Below are 25542 nucleotides of genomic sequence, written 5' to 3' on the forward strand. Positions count from 1 at the left end.
CATGACTGCAACACAGGTGTGTGTGAGTGTGTGTGTGTGTGTATACGCATGTACATGACTGTAACACAGGTGTGTGTGTGTGTGTGTGTGTGTGTGTGTGTACGCATGTGCATGACTGTAAAACAGATGTGTTTGTGTGTGCGCGTGTGTGTGTGTACATGAACGTAACACAGGTGTGTGTGTATATGTACATGAATGTATCACAGGCAAGTGTGTGTGTATGTACATGAATGAAACCCAGGTGTGTGTGTGTGTGTGTGTGTGTGTGTGTGTGTGTGTGTGTGTGTGTGTGTGTGTGTGTGTGTGTGTGTGCTGCTTTCATTGCCACGAAGTGTAGAGTACTTGACACTGAACCCTTCAGTCTATCATTCTTTACAAGGCTATGCTACCTTACAGAATTAAATAATCACTCTGTCTGTTGTATTTTTCTTTAAATGTATTAATTTAGAATTTAAGGATAAAGGGAAAAGTCATAAAATGGGGTCCTCTGCATTACAAGACTTTCTCTGCTTTGTTTTAGTGTATTTGTCATCAACATAAATAAAGATATGGTAGTTTATTTAATCTCTTGCATACCAAGAACCAGTATTTACAAGTCAAACATGAATCGAAGTTCAGCGCTTGACAGGAGATTATGAATGCCCAGTATGACATCTGTTGGACAAGATAAGTTGAGTGTAGTTTAACTGTAGATTTAAACCTAGACAGATCTAAACACTGAAAGTATCTATAATTTAAAGAGAAGCAAGGTACAGTACATTCTCTGAGGAAAACAGTCTATGGCTATTAATGGCGTGCCACAGGGTAAAAAAATAGCAACAAGCTATATTTTCTGTGGTGAGGCTAGGAGGAATTGTAACTTACAAGAAATGTGGCCTCGGCTAATGCAACCTGATATTTTAATTAATTGATATATGCCAATTGTTCACTAGACAGTCTAGTAATTCCCATTGGGAATGTTTGCAGTCTTTAGCTGATGCTTACACTACTCTCAGCATTCTGAAAATATAATAATCTGATCTGAAAAGCATGCAGCAAAAAAAAAAAAACAAAACAAAAAAACAAATATACATATATATATATATATATATATATAAATATATAGAATATACATAGATATATAGGCTTACTATTAAAACATCGAACATTGGAATGTAAACCTATTAAAAATGCGGTTTATATGTTCAATTTTCAGAACAGGAAATAGTATGAAAGATCGGACACCATTGCAGGCAAAGTCGAATTCAACTCCTGCACTCTGGTGTCCATACTACAATGCACTGACAGTCATGCTGTGCCCCCCACACCCCCTGCCACTTATATATTCCAACTCCAAGATCGCACTACAGTGTGGAAAAAGGTAAATCTCCTGATCTGGACTGTCCCGGTCTTCGGCCTTCCTGAGTCGACATTGCAACCATCTCCCAAAGGGTTTTCTGCATTCTGGCTACCGCACAGATAAATTGCACACAAGGCACGTTCAACATATTGATAGTAAACAGATATATATAGATAGATAGATATACACACACAAACACACATATATTTGTATATAAGGGTGCAGGTTGATGCAAAATGGTCGACACAGGCAAGGGGTCGATGTGTGCAAGATCAGCTTTCTCTGGGAAGGAGAATATTTCCTTTCCATGGTGATAGCGTGATCTCAGAGTTATTATATATAATTAGCAGAGAGTGTGGGGGCAAAGCCCCTCACATGAGGGGGTAGGGGGCTTGCCCCCCTGAAAAACACTTGCCATTGGTTTACTCCACTCCAGTTTAATCCCTAGAGCATGCACAGAGCATGTTGTTCTGCATGTGTTTGACTTTTAAACGTCAGTCTGTAGGGTGTCAGGTCAATGTACTCTCAATAAAGTGACCTACATCTACAATTATATTATGTGTGCGTGTGTGTGTGTGTGTGTGTGTGTGTGTGTGTGTGTGTGTGTATGTATGTATATGTATACACACACACACATATATATATATATATATATATATATATATATATATATATATATATATGGGTCTATGACATTTCGCCGAAAATCCATTTCACCAAACACACACACACACACACACACACACACACACACACACACACACACACACCAAAAAGATGATGATGCAGTATCAGGGAAGAACTACAGGGCTGTAATAGGGCTATAATGTATATATAGTTATTCTGAATGCAGCAGTATGTCTTTAATGGAGGGGGTTGTTATATTTATAATCACCTGTTAAATATCTACCTGATAGAGATGGTTAAGTCAAGAATTATTTTTTTTCCTCACTGTTGAATGTCAGCTCCACCTATGGCCTCACATTACTCATTGAGTATGCCTGACTCTCCTTTCTTCTCCTAGACTTGCTCTGACCCATGATCAGGGCCACTAAGGAGACTGAAGCTTTGATGCAGGATAATATTGCTGATCAAAGAGTTTTTTTTTCTATTAAGCCCTACCTTCCCTCTCCACATGTACCTGTTGTATGTCCAGGTGCCTTTGCAGTAAGTAAGCCAATTTTACCTGCCTATTCCCCCTTAGAGCATTGCCCCTCTTGCATGTTCCCATCGTCTGTGAGTGACTGACTGCAATATACTCCCAAAAGTCCCCCCTCTCCGCGAATTGGCAGGTCCATCATTCCCTGCAAGTGTCTCACACACCACCTGGGTTACTTAGGCTACATTCAGGGTTTTATCACTCTTTGCCATGATGCTAACAAGTTAAGAGTTAATTTTGGATAAGCGCAATACATGTTGAGCCAGTGTCAAAGTGTGGGTTAGGCCCTGGTTACTGCACATAATGATACATGCACACAACTGCCATTGTACCAATCACTTTGACTTACAGAAAGGCACCAGTCATCTGCAAATAGACATACTGGCCAAAATGGCTCAGATTAGAAAGAAGAAATTCTTACTCTGATCTCAGGTGCTCTATATAACCTTGGTACTAACTGCACAAAAAGTGCAAGTTGGGTCAAGCTATACCTAAACTCTATACTTGTACATGGTCTACATACTGCCTAAAACAATATAAGCAGCACTTGACTGCAGTGTTGATGATATAAGTTCACACATGAGATTGGACTGCCAGATGGATAATGATAGAGGATTCAGAGTTCACAGCCATTTTTTTCTTTCTTGGGACTGTAGTGGATTTGCTGATCAGCACATTTTGGCCACTGATAGAACAATGCATCTTTTGATATTCACTAGTTTATTATTTGCATTGCTGTTTTTGTAGTGAATGGAATATGTTGTTTATATAGTCTTTTTTTTACATTCTGGTACAGTAGTTTAGAGACTAAAGGTATATGCACAAGAACAGAGAAAGGAAATTACCAAAAAAGTTACCAGTTGTTCATTTGCATTCAATTTTATGATTTGGGTTTGCAGTCTGAAATGTACTGGTCTTGAATGTACTGGAACACTCACAAGGAGCAACAAGGATTAGGAACCAGTAAATAATAGAAGCCATATCCATCTGAGAATCTGGCAGAATGCTTTCCTCAGGCTGTTAATAATGGGTTATAGGTATTACCTTCAGTATAAATTTATCCAGTGTATCAAATAAAGATAATTTCAGTAGCTGGCTGAGTATGAAGTAGTTCCAGAGAATAAGGCTTTAAATTAGTTTGGACTTTTGTGGTATTTCTTGCATTATTTCACATGGCATTTCAAAAAAGGACTAGGGCCACCAGAAAGATGATGACAGAGAACAAGATCAAATGTTCATAGTCATTCACAACTTCATATTAAATGTAATGGCATGAGTTTTCACCACATGCCTATCCCCGGTCAGAGTACAAATGGGCACTCCTAGGCATCCATGAAATAAATGAGAGACACATGTGCCCTGTCATTGTATGCCATCTTAAACAATTGTGGGAAATTACATTCTATTTTTTTCAGAACCAAAACCATATTCCATTAAGCTGTTGGTGTGGGTTCAAGTGCAGAAGGATGGGATATGCATCATGGGTGCCTGACAATGATGGCAACCTGTCCACTGACAGTCAGACAACACAATGACACAGTCAGAGGCATTAACAGTGGAAGACCAACAACAACCACTTCTGCAGATATGCCAGTGGAGGTAGTCAATGCCAGCTCTGCATTCCCTGTAGTTAGTGGTGGCTGGCCTGTTCATTGAAGCCCACCATAGGGTGCCCAGTCCTCACCTACATACACTTAGATGGCCATGTGGAAAAATCACCCTGCACACAAAACTGGTATAGGCTGCACCTAATCGAGATGTGGGAAACATGGGTACTGCCTTGATTGTGCCCAGACAAATTGTAAGTATTAGCCTGTGCATTTCACACCACCTGGCAGGTGATAGGGTAGAAGCTATCTTGAATGATATACTGGGTGCTGTGTGGAGGAGGCAGGACCTTTTTAGCAAAGTTGGTGCAGTCAATGATCTCCAGAACCTCAGGGAAATAGGATACATCATGGATTGCCTGCATAGTGGTGCTTCTCTCCTCTGTTGTCTTTGGGAATTAGATGTGCTCCTTTTACATGCTGCAGCATTATGTCAAGAAACTGTAGGATTCATGAGACTTTGGCCTACAAAATTCCTACTGTTTTCCTGTGGATGGTTAACTCTACATAGACCTTAGTGTCCACTGGATAGTCACTCCATGCATTCCTTGTGATTCCATATGAGGACAGCATATGTATACAAACTCCTGCATGGTATCTCTGTCCACATGATAGCATTAACTATGGCCCTGTCATGGAGATGATAGTAGGTCAGCCTCTGACGGACCTATCTGGGGCATGGTATATGTTGGTGCACAACAATGTGATCATTGGTTGTGAGAGTGGCCACTAACAAATGTTGTTCAGTATGAACAGATGCTACTTTTATATACTCTTAATGCAAAAAGTGACCCTGTTTACTGAGAAATCATGGTGCGTATTTCATTACATTAATTTTATCTATTTCTGAATCATTTGGCCATGTTTGATGTCATCATTTGCATATGCGATGACTCTCGTTTCCATAATGCCTCTCATATGCATGCCATTATCCAGTAATTTGCTTACAACCCATACTATTCTATCTTCTTAGTAGTGCAACTGCATTAAATTTTTCTCTGAATTGTCTGGCCCCATACAATACCTTTCATTGTACTATTTCACCTATATTTCATCTAGCACAGTGTGCACTTTGTTTCTGAATGACCCCCTGTGATTTCCTAGGACTTTATTTATGTAACATAAGTGGAAAATATCTTTATTAGCCTGAAAAAGTTCATGTTAAAAATGAGGATAAAAATTATTAAGCTATGTCAAGATTGTCAATACACAAAACCAGGTAGGGTGGAGAACAGGTCCACAAAATGAACAAGCAGAAATGCAGCACAAAAAAACGTGGTGGACCAACAAATGGCTGTAAACATAGAAAAAACACAAGATCCAGTCAAAAGACCAGAAAACATTTCATACGTGAGCACTTTCCCAATTCAACAAAATACTGCTTCATCAGACAAAACATTGCAGAAACAGTGAGTTTAAATACAAACAGTGATCAATAAAAACACTCAACCAGTTAAGGAATATGAATGCCTTAAAAACATATACCTACAAATATATATATAAAAAATATAATAAAAGGAACACATAACCTTCTATAAAAATCAGCACTAAGCCATAATACAAAAATACAAACCTATATTTATAAACAAGGATTCTTAGCTTTAAGGGCTGGTTTAATGGAGACACGATCGTTCAGCCCCTTACCCATATATGCTCTTAACCTAATTATCCCAACATCTCCCCCTTGTCTACCAACATTAACAGTCTCTATCCCCATAAAACTAAAAATGTGTGTCTCATGCATGGCTTTCGCATGTTTAGCTAATGCACTGGTATCAGATCGGGTACCGATGGCATACAAACGCTCCTTAAGCCAGTCCCTTAATCTCCTGTGAGTCTTGCCCACATAATAGGAGCAACACACCTTACAGTAGGCTAAACGAACAAGATGATAAGTACTACAAGATGCATGCGCTTTAAATCTTCACTCTCTACCTGTATCCGGGTGAATAAAAAGCTACCACTAGAATCAATATATGGACAATACTTGCATTTCATGCAAGAAAATGCCACATTTAAGCAACCCATTGCATCCTTAGCATTATCTATTCTCGGATAGCACAAGAACTGTTTTAAGGATTTCTTATATTAAAGACACTCATATTCCTTAATTGGTTGAGTGGTTTGATTGGACACTGTTTGTATTTAAACTCACTGTTTCTGCAATGTTTTGTTTGATGAAGCAATATTTTGTTGAACTGAGAAAGAGCTCACATATTAAATGTTTTCTGGTCTTTTTACTGGATCTTGTGTTTTTTCTACATTTACAGCCATTTGTTGGTCCACCACATTTTTATGCTGTATGTCAAGATTGTGTTTGTTTGTTTTTTAATATACATATATATATATATATATATATATATATGTATATATATACATATATAGCTATATATATGTAGTGTGTTTAAAATTAAGTAGTCATTTTTATGGTTCAGACAGGTTACATTGTAATTGCTTTCATCTTTCATGTTTTATACACACACACACACACACACACACACACACACACACACACACACACACACACACACACACACACACACACACACACACAAACCAAGATATAAAATACAGACAGGATTCTTTATAATGACAGTTTTCCTACTTGTGCAATATTTGTAGTGTTATGTAAAATACTGCATGTCTTGAATAGTATAAGGCAAAAGATATGGATGTTTTCAAGTACGACACTGCAATTTATATATATATATATATATATATATATATATATATATATATATATATATATATATTAATGGTAGACTTACCAAAGGAAACTATGTTGTTTTTCTTTGGGTTGTGGATAAGACCATGACAAATACAGAAAACATTTGTTTAGTCCAGTTCCAGTCCTTTCTGGGGAATTTGAGTGTTAGAATCAGGTTTGATAATCACCCACAGTTTGCAATCATCAGCAAACTTGATTAGCTACAGTCCTTTAATATTGGTTTTTATGTCACAGAAATATATACCAAAGAGAAGAGATCTAGGCATACCCCTATTAGAAACCACTGGTGCTAACTTTCTGTATAGAGCAAATACCCCCAATCTCTTGGCATAAGTTCTGTTGGACAGACGATTATTGATCCAGGGAACTATGTGTGGGTTAAAATTAAGTTGGGAAGAGTTTGTCAATAATCCCAGCATGAAGGATAGTGTCAAAAGCCTTGGCAAGGTCCACCTAAACAGTGTGGACTGTAAGTCCCTTAGCCTTGGCCTATAATGGCTACACTGGGGTTAACTGTTTATTGTAGAAATTAATGTATGCAGTTTTTATCAAAACTATTTCATTTTGTAATTGCAACATAACCCCCAGGGATGTATTACGCTGGAATAATGATCACATCATCCTGAAGTGACTCAAGTACATAATGTTGCTTCATCCTGCAACTAGCTCAATGCAATTTGTTATCTCAGCATGTTTACCTGGCAAAAAAAATTGGTTTATCTGACTGTTCTGTTTTAAACATAGAGTAAGGTATTACTGCGTATTAATCTTAATGATTTTCTTTAGCTCTTCCTCCTTTATCTCCACTTTTCTTTGCTTCTCTCCTTTTTATTACATCTCTTTGGATCTCATTGTATCAGTTTTTCCAGTTCCTCAAGGAGTTTGTTATATTTCCTTTCTCAGGTTTATTTTGTAAAATACTTTCATCTCCCTCATGCCCTTTTTCTTTTGCCCCTGTCTTCCAGCTAGTCTCCATCCCTAACTTTTTTGCTTTTTCAATATAATTATTTTTACTCTCTTAACAATTTTCTTTGCACATCATCTTTTACTTTTTCTTTCTGCGTTAATCCATTTTTCTATTATTATCCTTTTCACCCTGACTCTGTTACGCACTTTATTTTCCAAGTTCTGTTAACCCTTTTATTTCCATTGTATTCTTCCATTTGACACTCCTTTTTGTTTGTGCCACTCTTTTCATTGTGTTTTATGTCTAATTTCTCACATAATGTTTCACAGTTTTACTTTGTTATCCTCCTGTTTTGTCTGTGTTCTCTCACTCTTTATATTTTATTATTTTTCTATATTAACCATGTCTCATCCCTTTTTTCTTTGTCCTCATCTAGTGTAACCGATGTCTGCATTACCAAAAATTGGACTTATCACTTTAACAATGAGATGGAGGAATTAGTATTAGAAGGTATGTCATCAAAACACAAGCATATGGCTTTCTTCTGTTAATGTTGCTTTTTCATTGTCTGTTTTGTTTTCCTTTTAATTGATTATATCATGAAATTCTTGTACATTAATTTAAAATGTTTCTCTTGCATTGCTTCTTATGTGAAATAACATTTTTCTTGCAAACTAATATGTATTCCAATAGGAAATATCAGTGATAAAAGTGAAATATCTTTCAGAATGGACTTCCTGTTCTTCTGGCTTTTTTATTTTGAATCTTTTTTAACACTGTTATTAAATTATCACTTAAGACATAGATGAACATACATTAACAGAAAGGAAATCAAACCACAATGTTTTTTTATGCATTATACATTACATATATGTGTTATTTCTTTATAAAAACTGTAATTCACTCCAAAATGACATATGTTGCACAATTCTTGCCTTCTCTTAAACATCACTCATCCTACTGAACATTATTCTGCATGTATTATTCCCACAACTTATTCATTTATATGCAATTTATTCAATACTTCAATTACAGCTGGTTTAGATTCTGATTTCCATTTTCTAGTAACTGTTTATCGCAGCTAATAGCATTAAACCTAATAAAGCCTACGTCTAGGCAATTCAGGTCCTATGTCCCAGCTCAAAAGAATCTCTTCTTTAGTGATAGTAATTTGCTCCCTCAATATTTCTGACAGTACTCCATAGTATAGTTTTAAAATCTATCAACTCATCACACTCTCAGAAAATGTGTTGCCAGTTATCACTCCCTTTCCCATCACAGCTCCAGCTTTTGCTACCTAAGGAACAAATTCTTTGAAGATTAAAAAAGATTTAAAAATATCTATGCAAACACTTCCAAGCAAAAATCCTAAACCTTCAGGCCTTTGTTGCATACTTGGGAGCAATACACATAGCCTCCCATTGTTCCTTTGCAAATTACTTTTCCATTCTCTCTTCCCAATCTGTTCTAATCTCCTCTGATTGATTCTTATAGTTATCCTGTAATATTTTATATGGTCTACTTATTATACCCTTTTTATCAGCAGCTTCTGTTCTACATGTAACTAAACAGTCTAACAGAGCTGGTCTTTCACTTAGGACTCTCTATGCCTTTCTCTATGCCTATATTCTGATATCAGTTCATGGTAGGGAAGGCAATCTCTAAACTGCAGTGCAAATGTCTCCTTGACCCCCCCCCCCCATTCCTATTCCCTCTCTAGTAATTTGCTTCCAATATCTTGGTTCCTTTGCCAGTTTTCTGCAGTACATTCCAGCCCCCTCTTGCCTATTTCCTCGACCCCTACTTGCAGCACTTCCTATTGACAAAATCTCCTTTCTTTATTCCTGTGCTAACATATTTCTTAAAATACTTTCTGCAACTTTGTGAATATAAAACTCTGTATGTTTTTTTTTTTTGTTTGTTTGTTTTTCCTTTAATGATCTGCATACAAAAAATATCCATAAAGAAACAGGTAATATTAAACCATCTTGTTCTATGGAGAAGATTGACATAGCCCACTTAAATCCCCCCTCTTCCCTCCACAAATGAATTTCTTCAATTCTTTATTAATTATTGTTCACAACTTCTCCTTTAGTTGATAATAATATGCTTGATCTGTATAAAAAACTAAAGGAACTAAAAAACTAAAAACATTTTCACTGCTTATATCATACTATTTACATCCATAAACAAGAGCTTCCAGTGTCTCAGTTTTTGTATTACCTTTTGTTTAGTTTCTACTCACATATCCTTAGCTCCCACAGCAAAATCCTTTTTAATCCATACAGTTAAATACTTCATCTTATTATTTCCCTATAAATAAGGGTACTGCTGTACCAGTTTCATGTGTAGGTACACAATTTACCTCTATAACCTTTGTTTTATCTTCATTTAATTGTATATCCCCAAAAGACTTGAAACTGTCTCAAAATTAACATTGATATGTCCTTTTCTGGATTTATCCAGCATAAATATCATCTGCAAATAAAGCCAACTTTTCCCGATTACCATACCAGTTATATCCTTGAATTTCTGGGTCTATATTAGAACACAGAACATTTGAAATGCGGGTGTTCTAATATTGACCCTTTTCCAGCGAACGCTGAAAATATCGAAGTAACAAGAAACTGAATTCTTTCCTGTTCAATGTTTTTTTTTCGATTGCTAGGGTTTGATATTAGAACACTTGACATTTTGAATGTTCGGTGTTCTAATATAGACCCGAATTTCTGAGTATCTTATTCTCTTTGCCAGTAAAAGCAACCACCTGCACGAAAATCAAATTTTATCACCCAGTCAGCATGGTTTCAGACCAGGGCACAGCACCACTACCGCCCTCCTATCCTTCCTTGATACAGTTAACCGGGAACGGGATTCTGGTAAAATAATTGCTTCACTTTTCCTTGACCTCTCCAAAGCTTTTGATACCATTTCCCATGCTATCCTCCTCTCTAAACTATCCACCCTCCACATTTCTCCCCTACCCTACAATGGTTCAACAGCTATCTCTCCAACAGGCAGCAATCCACCAAATGGCAACAATCTTACTCTCCCTTCCCCAATACTTCCATAGTGGTACCCCAAGGCTCCATACTTGGTCCTCTCTTATTTACCATCTTTATTAATAACTTCCACACCACTCTCCCACAATGCTCAGTAATCCAGTATGCTGATGACTCTACAATAATATGCACTGCAAATTCCAGCTCTGAACTCCAGCAAATTACCCAGAATGCTCTCACATCTACTGAATCTTGGATGTTTAACAATCATCTTGCCCTAAATCCAAAAAAAAAAACTAAACTAGTAATTTTTAGTCCTAGGAAAACCACTCCATTTGATATAAAACTCTTCACTATACAATCCCAAGACAATACCACTATAGAAGTTGTCCTACACACTAAATTACTAGGCATTATTATAGATGAAAACCTTAACTTTGACCTACACTAAACAATAACATCAAAAAAACACACCAAAAGCTTGGTATGGTCTACAGGCACCAACACTTTCTTAGCCTCTCTACTAGACAAACCCTTGCAACTACCTTTTTATCAATGGTGCCCCTCTCCTCACTAATATCCAAAATTCTACAAAAATCCAAACTTGCTATGTGTTACAACAGAATAGCAAAATTTGCCATCAATGCCAAATTCTCATCCCACCACTGTAAGTCACTGAAACAATTAGGGTGGCTGGAACTCCCCCACCATCTCTCATTCACCCAACTATCTACTGTGCACAAAATAATCTGCAGACCCACAGACTGTCTTGCTCTCTCAACTCTACTTGCCAAATACCATCCCAGCAGGCATCTAAGATCTGAAAATCATCTACTTCTAGAAGTAGATAAGCCCACCTTACCTGTTGGTCAACTCCTCTATTCCTTCACTGTCGGCAAACTATGGAACTCACTTCCACCTTCTATAAGAAACACAGGCAGCACCACCACCTTCAAACTAATACTGAAAAATCATCTCAACTCTTCCTGGCTATGTTCCTACACTATAACCTAACCTCTTCACTCTCCTTATATGATTACTAAACTTCTATGTCTTTTGCTACTAGTGACTGATGATACTTTCTCCATATTTATTTTTATCTTCACTTGTTGATACTGGTACAATAATACTGATTAATACTGATTAATATATCTCTGTTTATACCACTCTGATTGAATTAATTGAATTCTGCTTTAATGTATATTTTCTGTATATATTACTGTAATCAAACAAACTAGATTCCTGCTTTTATGTATATATTCTGTATATGTTATTGTATTTACTATCTGTAACACTGTTTCTACTTCTGTACTAATTAATGTTTATATTTTTTCTGTATCTCGTTGGAGCTTTTCTCCCTTGGCCTCCACTGAAAATGGGCTCTTTTAGGCCCAGTGGACTTTCCCAGTAAACAAATGCAATAAAATAAATAAAAAATAAAAGGGAAAGATGGCACCCCAACCTGGTTCTCTGTTTCAGACACAACTTATTGGAGAGGAACCCACCCACTTTAATTCATGCCTCTGATCCTTCATATATTCTTTTAATTAACATTAGTGTTGTATAAGGGGGGTGCAATTGCTTTCATTGCCCTTCTCATAAAATCCCAGCTTACTTTGTCAAATGCTTTTTCTGCATCATGACCCACCGACAACAGTACCATTTTCTTAACATTCTGCTTCCCTCTGTATCATCATTGTTCTTTTAATGTTGTCAAATATTTGCTTTCATTCTACATAACTACACTGATCCATATCTATCAGTTTTGGCAACAGCAGTATTTTCCTACAATCTCAAAATGTTCCAAAACACAGAAATGCCCTTTCTGTAGTTATCATGTACAAAATAATATCAACTACAAATATAGCCAAGTTTTCTTGATTACCATACCAGTTGTACCCTTGAATTTCTGCATCCCTTATTTTCTTGGCTCTTAATATAAAGCAAATAACAAAGAAGAAAGTGGACACTACTGCTTTGTTCCTCTGGTCACACACAGCTTATCAGAGAGGGACCCTCCCACCTTAATTCTTGTCTCTGAACCTTAATATATTTTCATAACTATCCTATTTTACCAGTGTATGCAAATATTTCCATTACTCTACTCATAAAATCTCAGCTTACTCTATCAAATACTTTCTCTGCATCATGACCCACCAACAACAGTATCATTTTCTTAACATTTTACTTTCCTCTGTATCATCATTGTTCTTTTAATGTTGTCAAATATTTGTTCTCATCCTACATAACTACACTGATCCATATCTATCAGTTTTGGCAACACCTTTGCTATTCTCTTGGGTCTATATCAGAACATCGAAGTTTCACAACTTTGAATGTTTTAATATCGACCCTTATTCAGTGAACGCTGAAAACAGCGAAGCTACAGAAAACCAAATTTTTTCCTAGGGAAAGAATTTGGTTGTCTGTTTCTGTTGCTTCGCTATTTTTAGTGCTGTGGTGGACAGTTATGGGTCAGGTTCAGGTAAGTGTGTAATTGGGCACGGGTTAGGTGAGTTAGGGTTAGGGCATGGGTTCGGTATGTGTGGGATTGTGTGGACGTGAGGGTTAAGACGGGGTAGGTGAGTTAGGGTGCAGGTGAGGTGAGTGTGGGATAGTGACAGACCTTAGGGTTAGGGTTTGGGTTAAGGAAAGTAGATAGTTAGTGGTGTATGCACAGTTTAGTGTAGGGTTCGATGTAAGATTTTTGGTGTATGTGTGCGGATTGCTGTTTGTTTGGTGTGCTTGTGTTGTGTGTATGTGTTTTGGAACAGCAAATTTTTTTCCCTAGGAAAAAAATTTGCTGTTCTGCATGTTCGATGTTGTAAGCATTCGCTGAATAGGGGTCGATATTAGAACATTCGAAGTTTTGAAACTTCGATGTTCTAATATAGACCCTATTCTGTTAGCTAGTATAGACATAAACACTTTATAATCATGGTTTAAAGTTGAAATGGGTGTATATGAGGCTGGGTTTGATGGGTCTTTAACCTCTTTGGGTAATGCAGACACCACTGCTTTCTTCCAAGATGCACGTGCTTCCCCTCCTTTTTAAAATACTATTAAAAAAACCTTCCAGGGTTTTATAACTGTGCTAAAACATTTTGTGGTGTGGAGTTATTATCAGAAAATAGTTGCTTAATGGCAATCTTTCTAAAGTCATGTATGTTACGCAGTTTCTCTCTTATTTTCTTTTTAGCAATCTGCAATTCTTCTTCTCCTTCTGTGAGATTCCACTTATTCTGCAATACTTTATCCTTTGTTATCTTCTCTAAATAGTTCCTATCACTTTTTAACCATATCTATTTCTTTTTTATTTCTACCCTATTTTTAAATCCAATTTCCATTTTATCCAACTCCTTCTGAAGAAATGTCTATATTCCCTAATAACTGTTAATAATTTCTGCTCCCCATTCCTTAAATTCCTATCCTTTATCAGGAAAGAAGGAAAACACCAGTATCTTATTTTTATTTCATTACCCTGTATATTTATCTTAGGTTTTTATTAGTTAATGATCTAAAATAGTTATTGGATATATGTTGAAGCATTCAATTAAATGCACTTGTTCCTATGAAATATAATTTCTGTCCAGTGTAGCCCAGTTACTGTACCTTGGGAAATAATATTTCAATTCTGCCTGAGTTCTTACTACTGAATTTACATTTTCCATACCAAATATTTTCATAAATTTCTTCAGAAATCTAGCCTCTTTTGTTATATTTTCCTTTCAAGGTCCTCTGATACTGCCTCACTATTATAAATCAAGTTCCAGTTCCCACCTATAAATAATACTCTCCCCAATGAAAGCTGATTATTTCTCCCCCCAAATTTTAAGCTCCATAATAGCATTTTTTGGTGAAATATCTATACATGCCAGCACAGTCCTCCGAACCCTTGCCATTAGCCCCCTACTACCACAAACTTACCATTATTGTTTTTTTTTCTTCTTTTACTATTGGAGTCCATCTAGCAATTGGTATTATTACTCCATTTTCCTTTGTCCCTGATATTCTGCTGAATATCCATCCTGAAATTGTTTCTTTGTAAAATTTATATACGAATGTCTATCCAAATGCATCTCCTGCAACTTTGCTATTTGTAGCTTTCATTTCTTAATATAATTCAATATTCTTTCCTTTTTGTCTACACCTGCAAGGCCTTTCACGTTCCAAGATAATATGGACAGAGTAGCTCTTATCATAGAAAGCTGTTCCCCCCACCCCATTTTACATGACATTTCTTTAAATGTGTATTTCCAACTTTTGTTTTACATGAACACACTGGCAGGCTTTTCTTTTATACAGTTGTTTATTCTCATCTTCATTTGAAACTGAGCCATATTTTTCAAGATGCTTTAGTCTAATGAAAACCCTCAAAAAATCAGCTCTCCCATATTGCTTTAGAACAAGTACACAAAAGTATGTACATTTTAAACTAGTGAAATTTAACCCTCCAGATAGGAGCAATTGCCAAAAATCAATAAAGAAACCCATATACAACAGCATTTTTGCAGCTTTTTGTACTTTTCTTATCTCTATTCTCTTTCTGGATGTGCAAAACAGCGTGCATTCTTTCATATAAGATTAACTTTTATCCCTAAGAAAAATTGCATTGACTACCTTTAAATAAAACAAAATATTGCAGTGTTGTGGAGACTATCTATACTTTCCTATCTTTTTCATTAATACAATTCTATTTAGTTGCCAAATGACTCTCCAGTGGTCTAAGATTATAATTTTCACTAGGGCTAAAAAACATACACTAGAAGGAGAACAGTCTGTCAGAAGTGAGAAAAATCTCACAAAAAAACTCAAAAGTATGTTTTATTCCTGGTGCCTTAGAAAGCAATTTATTCAGGAATGTATAGCTACATTTTAAATATCCTTATAGACAGAAAGCTAGGAAGGATACAAAACACCCTTATGTCTGCCTGTATGACTGCCCCTCTTCACAGATGTCTTTTGCCTCCTCATAACTCATGTGGGTAACGCCACAGTATGAGGGAACAAATGTGACCAAGTCTAGTAGGGAAAGTGTTGTTGGTTGGCAGACCCTGACCTTGAAAAACAAAACAGGAATGGATACTTCAAAATTTTTAGTTTGTCTGTTTCTTTATTTTTTGTATAAATTGCAGAACCTACTTAATATGCATTTCAGTTCTGCATCCCCACACCAAAATAGGCTTTGTTTGTTAAGTAACTGGCAAACTGATGTAAGAGATGCTGTTAGTAGTCTAATTTACTTGAAGGAGCAGCTAGATATTTTAAAATAATTTTAACTACAATACTAAACAAGTATTTTCCAGTAATGAATGTCCATCTGGAAATCAGACATCGTACCAAAAAGGGATCTTAATAATAATAAATAATAACAGCGTCTGTACTGAGTTCAAAAACTTTACCTTTAAAATTTAGAAACGTATTTAGTGCTTTCGACATTCACTGAGGTTTTCATCAGAAGAAAATTCACACAGATGAACACATATGTAAATACACGCTCAAAAGAATCATATGACATAAACACCTGGTTATACCATACATTCTGCCCCCTTCCTTATTTATATCTCTTTTGAGGCTTGTTTCTTTTTAAAACACACTTGTAATTTATGATACTATTTAAACCTGGAAAACCTGTGCATTTTAATAAAATCTGCCATTCATCTTTGCTTCCACTGAAATGTTCAGTAATATAATCAGCAACATAAAAATATTACACTCAAGCAAGCGTAGCAGGGCTGCCAGAACACGAATCAAAAATAGTTCCAAGTAGATAAATTGTTCTCAAATATAACAAAAAAACTTCAATGACTCAAAGGTACACAATGAACTTTCTTTATTCAAACACGGTAAGCGCTTTCACTTCGGAGATTCATCAGACCACAATACCAATTGCAAATGCATGCCAACTTAAATACACTTAACAATAAATCAAAACTAAACTATCAATTATTCATTTAATTAATTAACAGCATTAAAACAGATGGACCTGTGGAACACATTCTAGAATAGGCTGAAACAACCTTTCCATATTGGGTTAATACCAAGGTGAATACGCCTAATTTATATATTTACAATGAACTCATTCAAATGACTAAAACACGCTCAAATATCAAAAAACTAAAACCTAACTAAAAAACTAACACTACAAAACTAAAATATATATCCACCATAATGATTTTCTCTAGACTAAAAACATGTCAAAATACATAAATGCATATAAATAAATAAATAAATACAAATGTATAAGCATATGTATAATTCATGTGGGAGCTAATAAAAACCTAAATATAGTGACATATATATATGTATATGTATATTAATAAGACAAAATGAGTGTGTGTATAGACATATATATATATATACTAAAATATTTTTAAACCACCACATGTAGTAGAATGCTTCCCCGAAGCATTATTAATGTTTACTTTTGACAACATAATGATATTCATAAATGTACTGTTTTAGTTGTCTGTTAGTTTTCCCTGTATAATATGCTTCATGTTTAACACACTGAGCATAACAGACAACTAAAGAAGAGTTACACAAAATATTCTGGTACTGCATATGACCTGTAAAAAAAATAAGCTATCTGCTTTATACCTACACATTTTCTACCTGTTGATGTTCCAATATATTTTTAATATTTCCCCCTTTTTGCTTATAAACACTGGTTCTTCACCAACTATTTGAAAAATGTCATAATTTCCTGATAAAATATGCTAGTTGTCATATAACCTTTGCAAATTTGTCAGTTTCACTCTGCTAATTTGAGATTCACAAAATACTAAAACTTTGTCATATAACTGTGCTCTTCTCACACCTGAAAAGTCCTCTCAAAATTTCAATGTGGATTGAGATAATCTTCTGGGAAAACAGACATGATCTTTACTGCCAGTCAGATTCAAGGAAATTGTCAAAACCAATGTCAGGGCATGGACTTAGCTTTCATTACTTCAATAGTGGCCGTTGGCTATATCAGTTATGAAGCCTTCTAGAAGGTGCTTTATGAGATTTGGCTGCCATATGAAGTATGTAAAAGCCCTGTGATCTCTACATGACTTGATGATTACCAGCACTCTCTACAATAATTAGATTAATTCAGAAACTGAACTATTTGGCATATGCATTGGTCAAGCAGTAACGCAGCATCATCCCAGTATTATTTTCCATCTTTCAGGCAGCCATATTAATCCTCAGCAAAGACTGCATTTCCACTGGAACTGGCATAGAATATAGAATAGATGGAGGACTCTTTAATCTTGTTCATCTGCATTCAAAGATCAAAGGTTCAACTACACCTATCACTGACCTTTAGTATGCAAATGAAGGTGTCATTTTGTACACAGCAGAAGTGACCTCCAAGATGCACTGGCTACATGTGCAGAAGCTTACTGGAGTCTAGGATTTTTACCAAGGCTGAGGGGTAGATCCTGAACAGAAGAGACCAGTTAGTCCCCCTTGGTCAAAGATGAATGTGACATTAAACCTAGAAGCCAGTGTGCTAATGTTGTTTTGAGAAGGTGTTTTGGAGTATCTTCACTAACCACTACCCAAGCACAGCAAGGCACAGATGTGGAGATTCTGCATCATCCTTACCAACCTTTATGTGAGGGAAGTCTGCCTGTCTCACTAACTATTGCCCAAGCACACCATGGCACAGCTGTTGAGAATGAGTATTATCTTTACCATTCTTTATGGATTGGAAACTTGGGTGGATGCCTTTATCTTCTAAACAGCCTGAAAAAACATGCTACTATTTATGGTTGCAGAAAAAGAGGGAAGGCTGCTGTGGCTCTGTGACTAAAATGTGCTTCTTCAGTGATCAACACCAATGACTGCAACCACAGAAGACTGCTACCTTCAAAGAGAAAAAAACATTCTAAAAACAGCATTTTTGCAGGTGACAAACCTTGCCCAACAATACACCCTTAATGATTATATATATATATATATATATATATATATATATATATATATACCAACTACAAATTGGTACATCCTGGGGCAGCAGAAATCCTCAAGATCCTGCAGTCTTGATCTTTAAAAACATAAAAGCCTCTGTTCTAGCATTAGTGATCACAGTCAGTAGTGTGCAAAATGCAAACCTGGCACCTGACATCAGGAGTAGCATCCATGTCCTTTACTGAATAAAATGTTGCAAACACGGAGACAAGAGATCCTCAGACATCAGCTGCTCTTGACTGGCCACTGTGTTTGGATAGCTGACCCTCAGCTCTCATACAGATTCTATTTTTCAGTCTCAGCCAGAGCTACGGGTCCTGCAATGATAAAAGGAAAACTCTAAAAGTGTACCTCAAGAAAACAGACATGGATATCATGAACTTGGAGCCATTGGCCATAGGTTGACCTCATGAGTGCCACAACCTCCAGCAAAAGGTGACCTTCTATGAACAGAAATATGCTTCATATGAAAATGCAACATACAAGTGTTGAAAGAAAAAGAAAAAGGACCCCATACAGTGGTAAAGTCTCATACAAGGGAATTTTTGCAGCTTTTTGTGGACAAATTTTGAACTGAAAGTTTGGATTATTCCTCACTTTAGGACTCATCAGTCAAAAATGGAAGAGAACATCCCTAAGGTGAGGGACTCTCAATGACAGTGACACTATTGACTCATCAATGACATTGTGACATTGCCATTGATTAGCATGCTAGCAGAACACTGCATGTCACAGTCGGGGAACTGCAAACATGATATACAAATATATGACCTTTCACTCATCGGCCCAAGTGATGTACCTCAGAATGGTTCTCACATGCTATGTGGTTCAGTTAGTGAGTAATATACTTTTCATACAGATTCCTTGACCCTTTGTCAAGGGATTGCCATAGATCAGGCAGTGCTCTGCTAACCATTACTGGCAATACCACAGGTTGTTGTAGAAGTTCATTAAGAAGCTATGTGGGAAAAATGTCTAAACATGACCCATAATTCAGTAACCTGGGCACCACTATATGGTATACAAAATTAAGGGCAATTCACTCTCAGTGGAGATACAGCCTTATTTTATGGTCACTGCCTCATGCTGAACCTCTACCACTGAACTCAGTACACTATTGATGTACCCCCAATTTCACTTCAAAGCAATATCCCATAGCACACAGTTGGAGAATCATGACTCATCTACTTCTTCCAAATTGTCTTCTGTCCATTACTCTTTCCTTAGGATAGCTTGCCATAGAGGGCCTGAATCTATAGACTACCCTCTCAGCATGCTCACATACAACACCTGAATCTGTAGACTACCTTCCACCCCTCCCCCGGCATGCTCAAATACAACACTTGAATCTGCAGACTACCTCACACCCCCCAGCATGCTCAAACACAACACTTGAATATGTAGACTACCTCCCACCCCCCAGTATGCTCAGCTCAAACACATACATATTTGAGGAGGGCATGATCAAGTGCTTCACACTTACCAAATAAGCTGTATTTACCAAGTCCACTTTGGTTCCTCCCACTCATACATAGGCTTCAAAACAGGAAGCCTTCAGGAATCTGTAGTCAGACAAAGATTCCCGCCTGCCCCATATAGGAGGCTTTACCTCACCGCTCATTTTAATTATGCAATCACCTCTGAGGTCACTGCATATCTGGGAAAGTGCAATTTCTACTGCCATGACTGGGCTGAGTTCCAGTCAACTGAATATTGAATATTTGGTTATCACACAGTTTTTGGTGGTTCAGTTTCAGATTTCTGGAATTCTTTCTTTCACAGTTCAGAATGAAATAATGCTCCTCTATTGATTTGTTTGCTATTTTGTAAAAGTTGGTTTAAGTATTTAATTCATAGTGTTTTTTAGGATTCTTGTTTTATTATTGTGCAGTACAATGTTTGTCTTGTGCTAAATTTCTCCCCCTTACTGCAAATCAGCTCCTTTGCAACCCCCACTCTGTCAGATTAGTAGACATCTTTCTTTACAAAGTTCAGCTGCACACGCACACACACACACACACACACACACACACACACACACACACACACACACACACACAGCTGTATACATCATGGTGCCAATGAACTGTGGACAAAGAAACATAGAGCAAACTGTGCACTGGCTACCAGAAATAGATTCCAGGACAGAGTAAGTTGTCCCATGCAGTGTAGCAGCTGCATAGCAGCAGCAAGTGTTTCTGCAAAAGTCCTGAAGGGATAAAGCAGAGCTGTCCCCTGTCTGTTGTGACAGGCAGATGTGTGACACCATCCAGGGCATTTCCATGCACAACAGATCCATACACACAAGGCAGAAGCACAAACATAAAGCACTATATTCCACAACTGTAGTAAATGGTGTATTTAAAAGTACAGCAAGCAAGAAACCAGGATGAAACATGACAGCCAACATTAAGACACGAGTAAAGATGTACAGTCTTGTCATGACAGCCAACATTAAGACACGAGTAAAGATGTATAGTCTTGCCATGACAGCCAACATTAAGACATGAGTAAAGATGTATAGTCTTGCCATGACAGCCAACATTAAGACACGAGTAAAGATGTATAGCCATGACAGCCAACATTAAGACACGAGTAAAGATGTATAGTCTTGCCATGACAGCCAACATTAAGACACGAGTAAAGATGTATAGTCTTGCCATGACAGCCAACATTAAGACACGAGTAAAGATGTATAGTCTTGCCATGACAGCCAACATTAAGACACGAGTAAAGATGTATAGTCTTGCCATGACAGCCAACATTAAGACACGAGTAAAGATGTATAGTCTTGCCATGACAGCCAACATTAAGACACGAGTAAAGATGTATAGTCTTGCCATGACAGCCAACATTACGACACGAGTAAAGATGTATAGTCTTGCCATGACAGCCAACATTAAGACACGAGTAAAGATGTATAGTCTTGCCATGACAGCCAACATTAAGACACGAGTAAAGATGTATAGTCTTGCCATGACAGCCAACGTTAAGACACGAGTAAAGATGTATAGTCTTGCCATAACAGCCAACATTAAGACACGAGTAAAGATGTATAGTCTTGCCATGACAGCCAACATTAAGACACGAGTAAAGATGTATAGTCTTGCCATGACAGCCAACATTAAGACACGAGTAAAGATGTATAGTCTTGCCATAACAGCCAACATTAAGACACGAGTAAAGATGTATAGTCTTGCCATGACAGCCAACATTAAGACACGAGTAAAGATGTATAGTCTTGCCATGACAGCCAACATTAAGACACGAGTAAAGATGTACAGTCTTGCCATGACAGCCAACATTAAGACACGAGTAAAGATGTATAGTCTTGCCATGACAGCCAACATTAAGACACGAGTAAAGATGTATAGTCTTGCCATAACAGCCAACATTAAGACACGAGTAAAGATGTATAGTCTTGCCATGACAGCCAACATTAAGACACGAGTAAAGATGTATAGTCTTGCCATGACAGCCAACATTAAGACACGAGTAAAGATGTATAGTCTTGCCATGACAGCCAACATTAAGACACGAGTAAAGATGTACAGTCTTGCCATGACAGCCAACATTAAGACACGAGTAAAGATGTATAGTCTTGCCATAACAGCCAACATTAAGACACGAGTAAAGATGTATAGTCTTGCCATGACAGCCAACATTAAGACACGAGTAAAGATGTATAGTCTTGCTCCTTTCTTTCTACCACAGTAATCTCATCTATCTATTCTTCCCTTTTACCACTTCAAAACCTCCCATACTGGAATCCAGACTTTGTTTTTCCCTTAAAAATACCAAACGAAAGTCATTTAGAAATAATACTTCTTTATCATCTTTTGCCGTATGCTTTCTTTAAGTAAACATTTTATCAAGATTAGTGCAAATATTGCTCTTCTCAGCTATCTTCTATACACATGTTGCCGTATATTTTTATGATTGCTGCCAGTTCCTTGTTTCTATTAGCTTTAGCCCTGTGAGCCTGCTAGATACTTCCTAATATTCTTTATAAAACACATTTTCTATAACTTATTTGCCCTAACCTTTCTTTCCACTGCCATAAATGTCTTTTCATCATTTCTCCTAGAACATGTAGTTCACCCATTTGAGTCTCTCGTGACTGCTTTTGCATATTTTATCCTTCGTTCATTAATTCTAGCCTTAAACCATGAACCATACCATTGCATGATTATGATTTGCCCACAGTGATTTAACTTACACACTCCCACACCCTTAGCCCTCCTAAGCACCATGTTCAGTATCTTACTGCGCCTTGTACTTGCTGCCCAAACTGACAAAATGGCTCAACATCAGTTCTGTCAATCAGCTGTTTCTCTGTTTCAGCTTTGAATCCAAAATACTCTTGTCAGTCTGCACTAAAATAACATTATTCATAATCACCACTCAACTCTCCTCTTTCCCTTGCACCTTTTCATCCTGCAAACAATGTTGTCATTTCTATGTCTCGTTATTAGAGCTCTGGGACTGGCAATGCCAAATCGTGAAATTATTTTGAAAAAAAAAAAAAAGATCTTAAGTACAGAAGAAGAGAGGAATACTGGACATTGTTTTTTTTCTCCTTTAATTTTTTTTTTTGAAGGGGGGATGGGGAAGGGCTTTGTTTATAAGTTGGACGAACAAAACACAGGTCTATGGTTTATTTTTTAACACCTTTATTAAATTATCACTTAAGACACATGCAAAACTACTTGAACAGAACACAAAACAAAACAAACTATATTAACATTATTTATTCCATTTGCATTCATTATACGTCACATATAGTTTATTTCCCTGTAATTATCATTAATCCAGCATTATGTAAATTATTAAATTTCTGCATTCCCTTAAACTTCACCCCTCCTCCTTCTGAACATTATTCTGCATGTATTGTTCCCACAATCTCAATTTGCTTCTATGTAATTTGCTCCTTCATTTTTCTAAACATCCCTCTTCCAGTTTTTTGATCTCTTTTATAATATTTAATAATTCAAATACAGCTGGTATAGACTTTGATTTCCTTTTTAAACTAATTGATTTTTGGCAGCTGACAAAATTAAACTCAGTAAGGCATTATTGTCTCCAGACAATTCAGATCTTCTGTCCCAGCTCAAAGGAATCATTTCTTTACTTATAGCCATTTACTCACCAAATAGTTTTAACAGAGTACTCTGTAGGGAGTTTTTAAAATCTGCCATTTCATTACATTTTCAAAACGTGCCCCCATTTCTCTCTTTCTTTCTCAGAACACATCCAACATTTGCTGTTTACCTGAGAAAAATCTGTTGGCATATGCTTGGGGTATAAAATACCTATATAAACAGTTCCAAGCAAGGATCCTAAACCTTGCAGACTCTGTTGTATAATTTTGAGCCATTCCTATGTTCTGTCATTGTTTTCTTGTAAATTGTTGTTGCAGTCTGTCTTCCCAATGTTTTCTAATCTCTTTTGACTGATACTTATATTATGCAGTATTTTATATGCCCTACTAATTAGCACTCTTTAACAGCAGCTTCTGTTCTAGATTCAACTACAAACTCTACCAGAGCACGTTTTTCACTTAAGATCCCCCTAGCCCTTTTTCTTTGCCTATACTCTGATATCAGTCACTGGTAGGGAATGCAATTTCTAGCCTTAGTGAAAACATTTTCTTGACCTCACCCCACTACCTTTCCCTCTTGTTATTTGCTCCCATTACCCTGGTTATTTGACAATTTTCACCAGTGAATTCCAGACCCCTCTTTCCTATTTTCTGTACCCCTGCATGCAGTCATCCCTATTGGCAAAATCTCCTTTCTCTATTCTCCCATTGGCTTAGTTCTTAGAATATTTCTGCTGCTTTATGAGTATAGTATTCTTCCCGCCTAAATTCCAAACTTCCACAGGAATATTATCTGTTCCTGGAGAGTTTCCTGAAGATTGATTATGCATCACCGTTTTTATCTCATCTCCTATCTTACCTGTTAGTTATTGAGCCTAATCTACTTCTAACTTTGGCATAATTAAGTCATCCATAAATATTTCTATCTATGCTCTTTCTTTATCTCCATATTTCTCTGCTTTATGCAGATTTTCATAACATTTTCTAAATATCTCTAACATCTATAGGGGATCTCTGGTTATATTTCTTGTTATAAGCTACCTAAGTCTGGCAATAGTTCTTTCTACTTTCTGTTGCCTAAGTCATTGTGCTAAAAGTCGTCATTTCCTGGAGTTGTTATAAAAAATAATTGCTTAACAGCAATCTTTTTAAACTCATGCATATTATGCAAATAATCCCTTATTTTCTCTTTAGCACTCTGCATTTGAAGTCAATGGTTTACTTGTCCTGTTGCTTCATCAAGCCATAATTCTAGCCATTGTATTTATGTTAAATCCTTAGGTAAGATAGCAGATATTATGCTAAGACAGAAGGAATGTTTAGTGCACTTTGTCCAGATTTTTAGACGCTGCAGATGCCATTTGAGATCTTATTTTTAGAATGGTGTGTGTGTGTGTGTGTGTGTGTGTGTGTGTGTGTGTGTGTGAGGGGGTGGAAACGCAGTTTGTTGAATATAAACCTTCTTTAAGCTCTTCATTTTCACATTCATCCTGTAGATCGTCCACAACTCAAGACAGAAGTGTTTTTAGCCAAGTGCTCTGACTGCATTATCCTGCAAGAGACTAATTTTGGGGAAACCATGTATTTTAAGAGAAGCATGCTTTATGGTAAGGAAAGCTTATTTACACTATATTCATTTTCCTTAATATGTTATAGCAATTACTAGCATTCATTTAGTATTTCTTACAATTTTATCACTCTTTCATTATAAAATTTATTTTCAACATCCACCAAAAA

The 25542-nt window shown here is 36.6% G+C and overlaps 1 protein-coding gene across 1 annotated transcript in view; it reads left to right on the plus strand.

Annotated features, from left to right (window-relative positions):
* Positions 1-25542, plus strand: part of APOM (apolipoprotein M) — a 114685-nt gene that overhangs the window by 42176 nt on the left and 46967 nt on the right. The window contains exons 3-4 of the mRNA XM_044082443.1: positions 8177-8250; positions 25302-25412. Coding sequence (XP_043938378.1) covers positions 8177-8250; positions 25302-25412 — 185 coding nt within the window. The remainder of the gene's footprint in view (positions 1-8176; positions 8251-25301; positions 25413-25542) is intronic.

Source organism: Protopterus annectens, chromosome 9.part0 (genome assembly GCF_019279795.1).
Source record: "Protopterus annectens isolate FY-2018-M chromosome 9.part0, PAN1.0, whole genome shotgun sequence".
Classification (NCBI taxonomy): Eukaryota; Metazoa; Chordata; order Ceratodontiformes; family Protopteridae; genus Protopterus; species Protopterus annectens.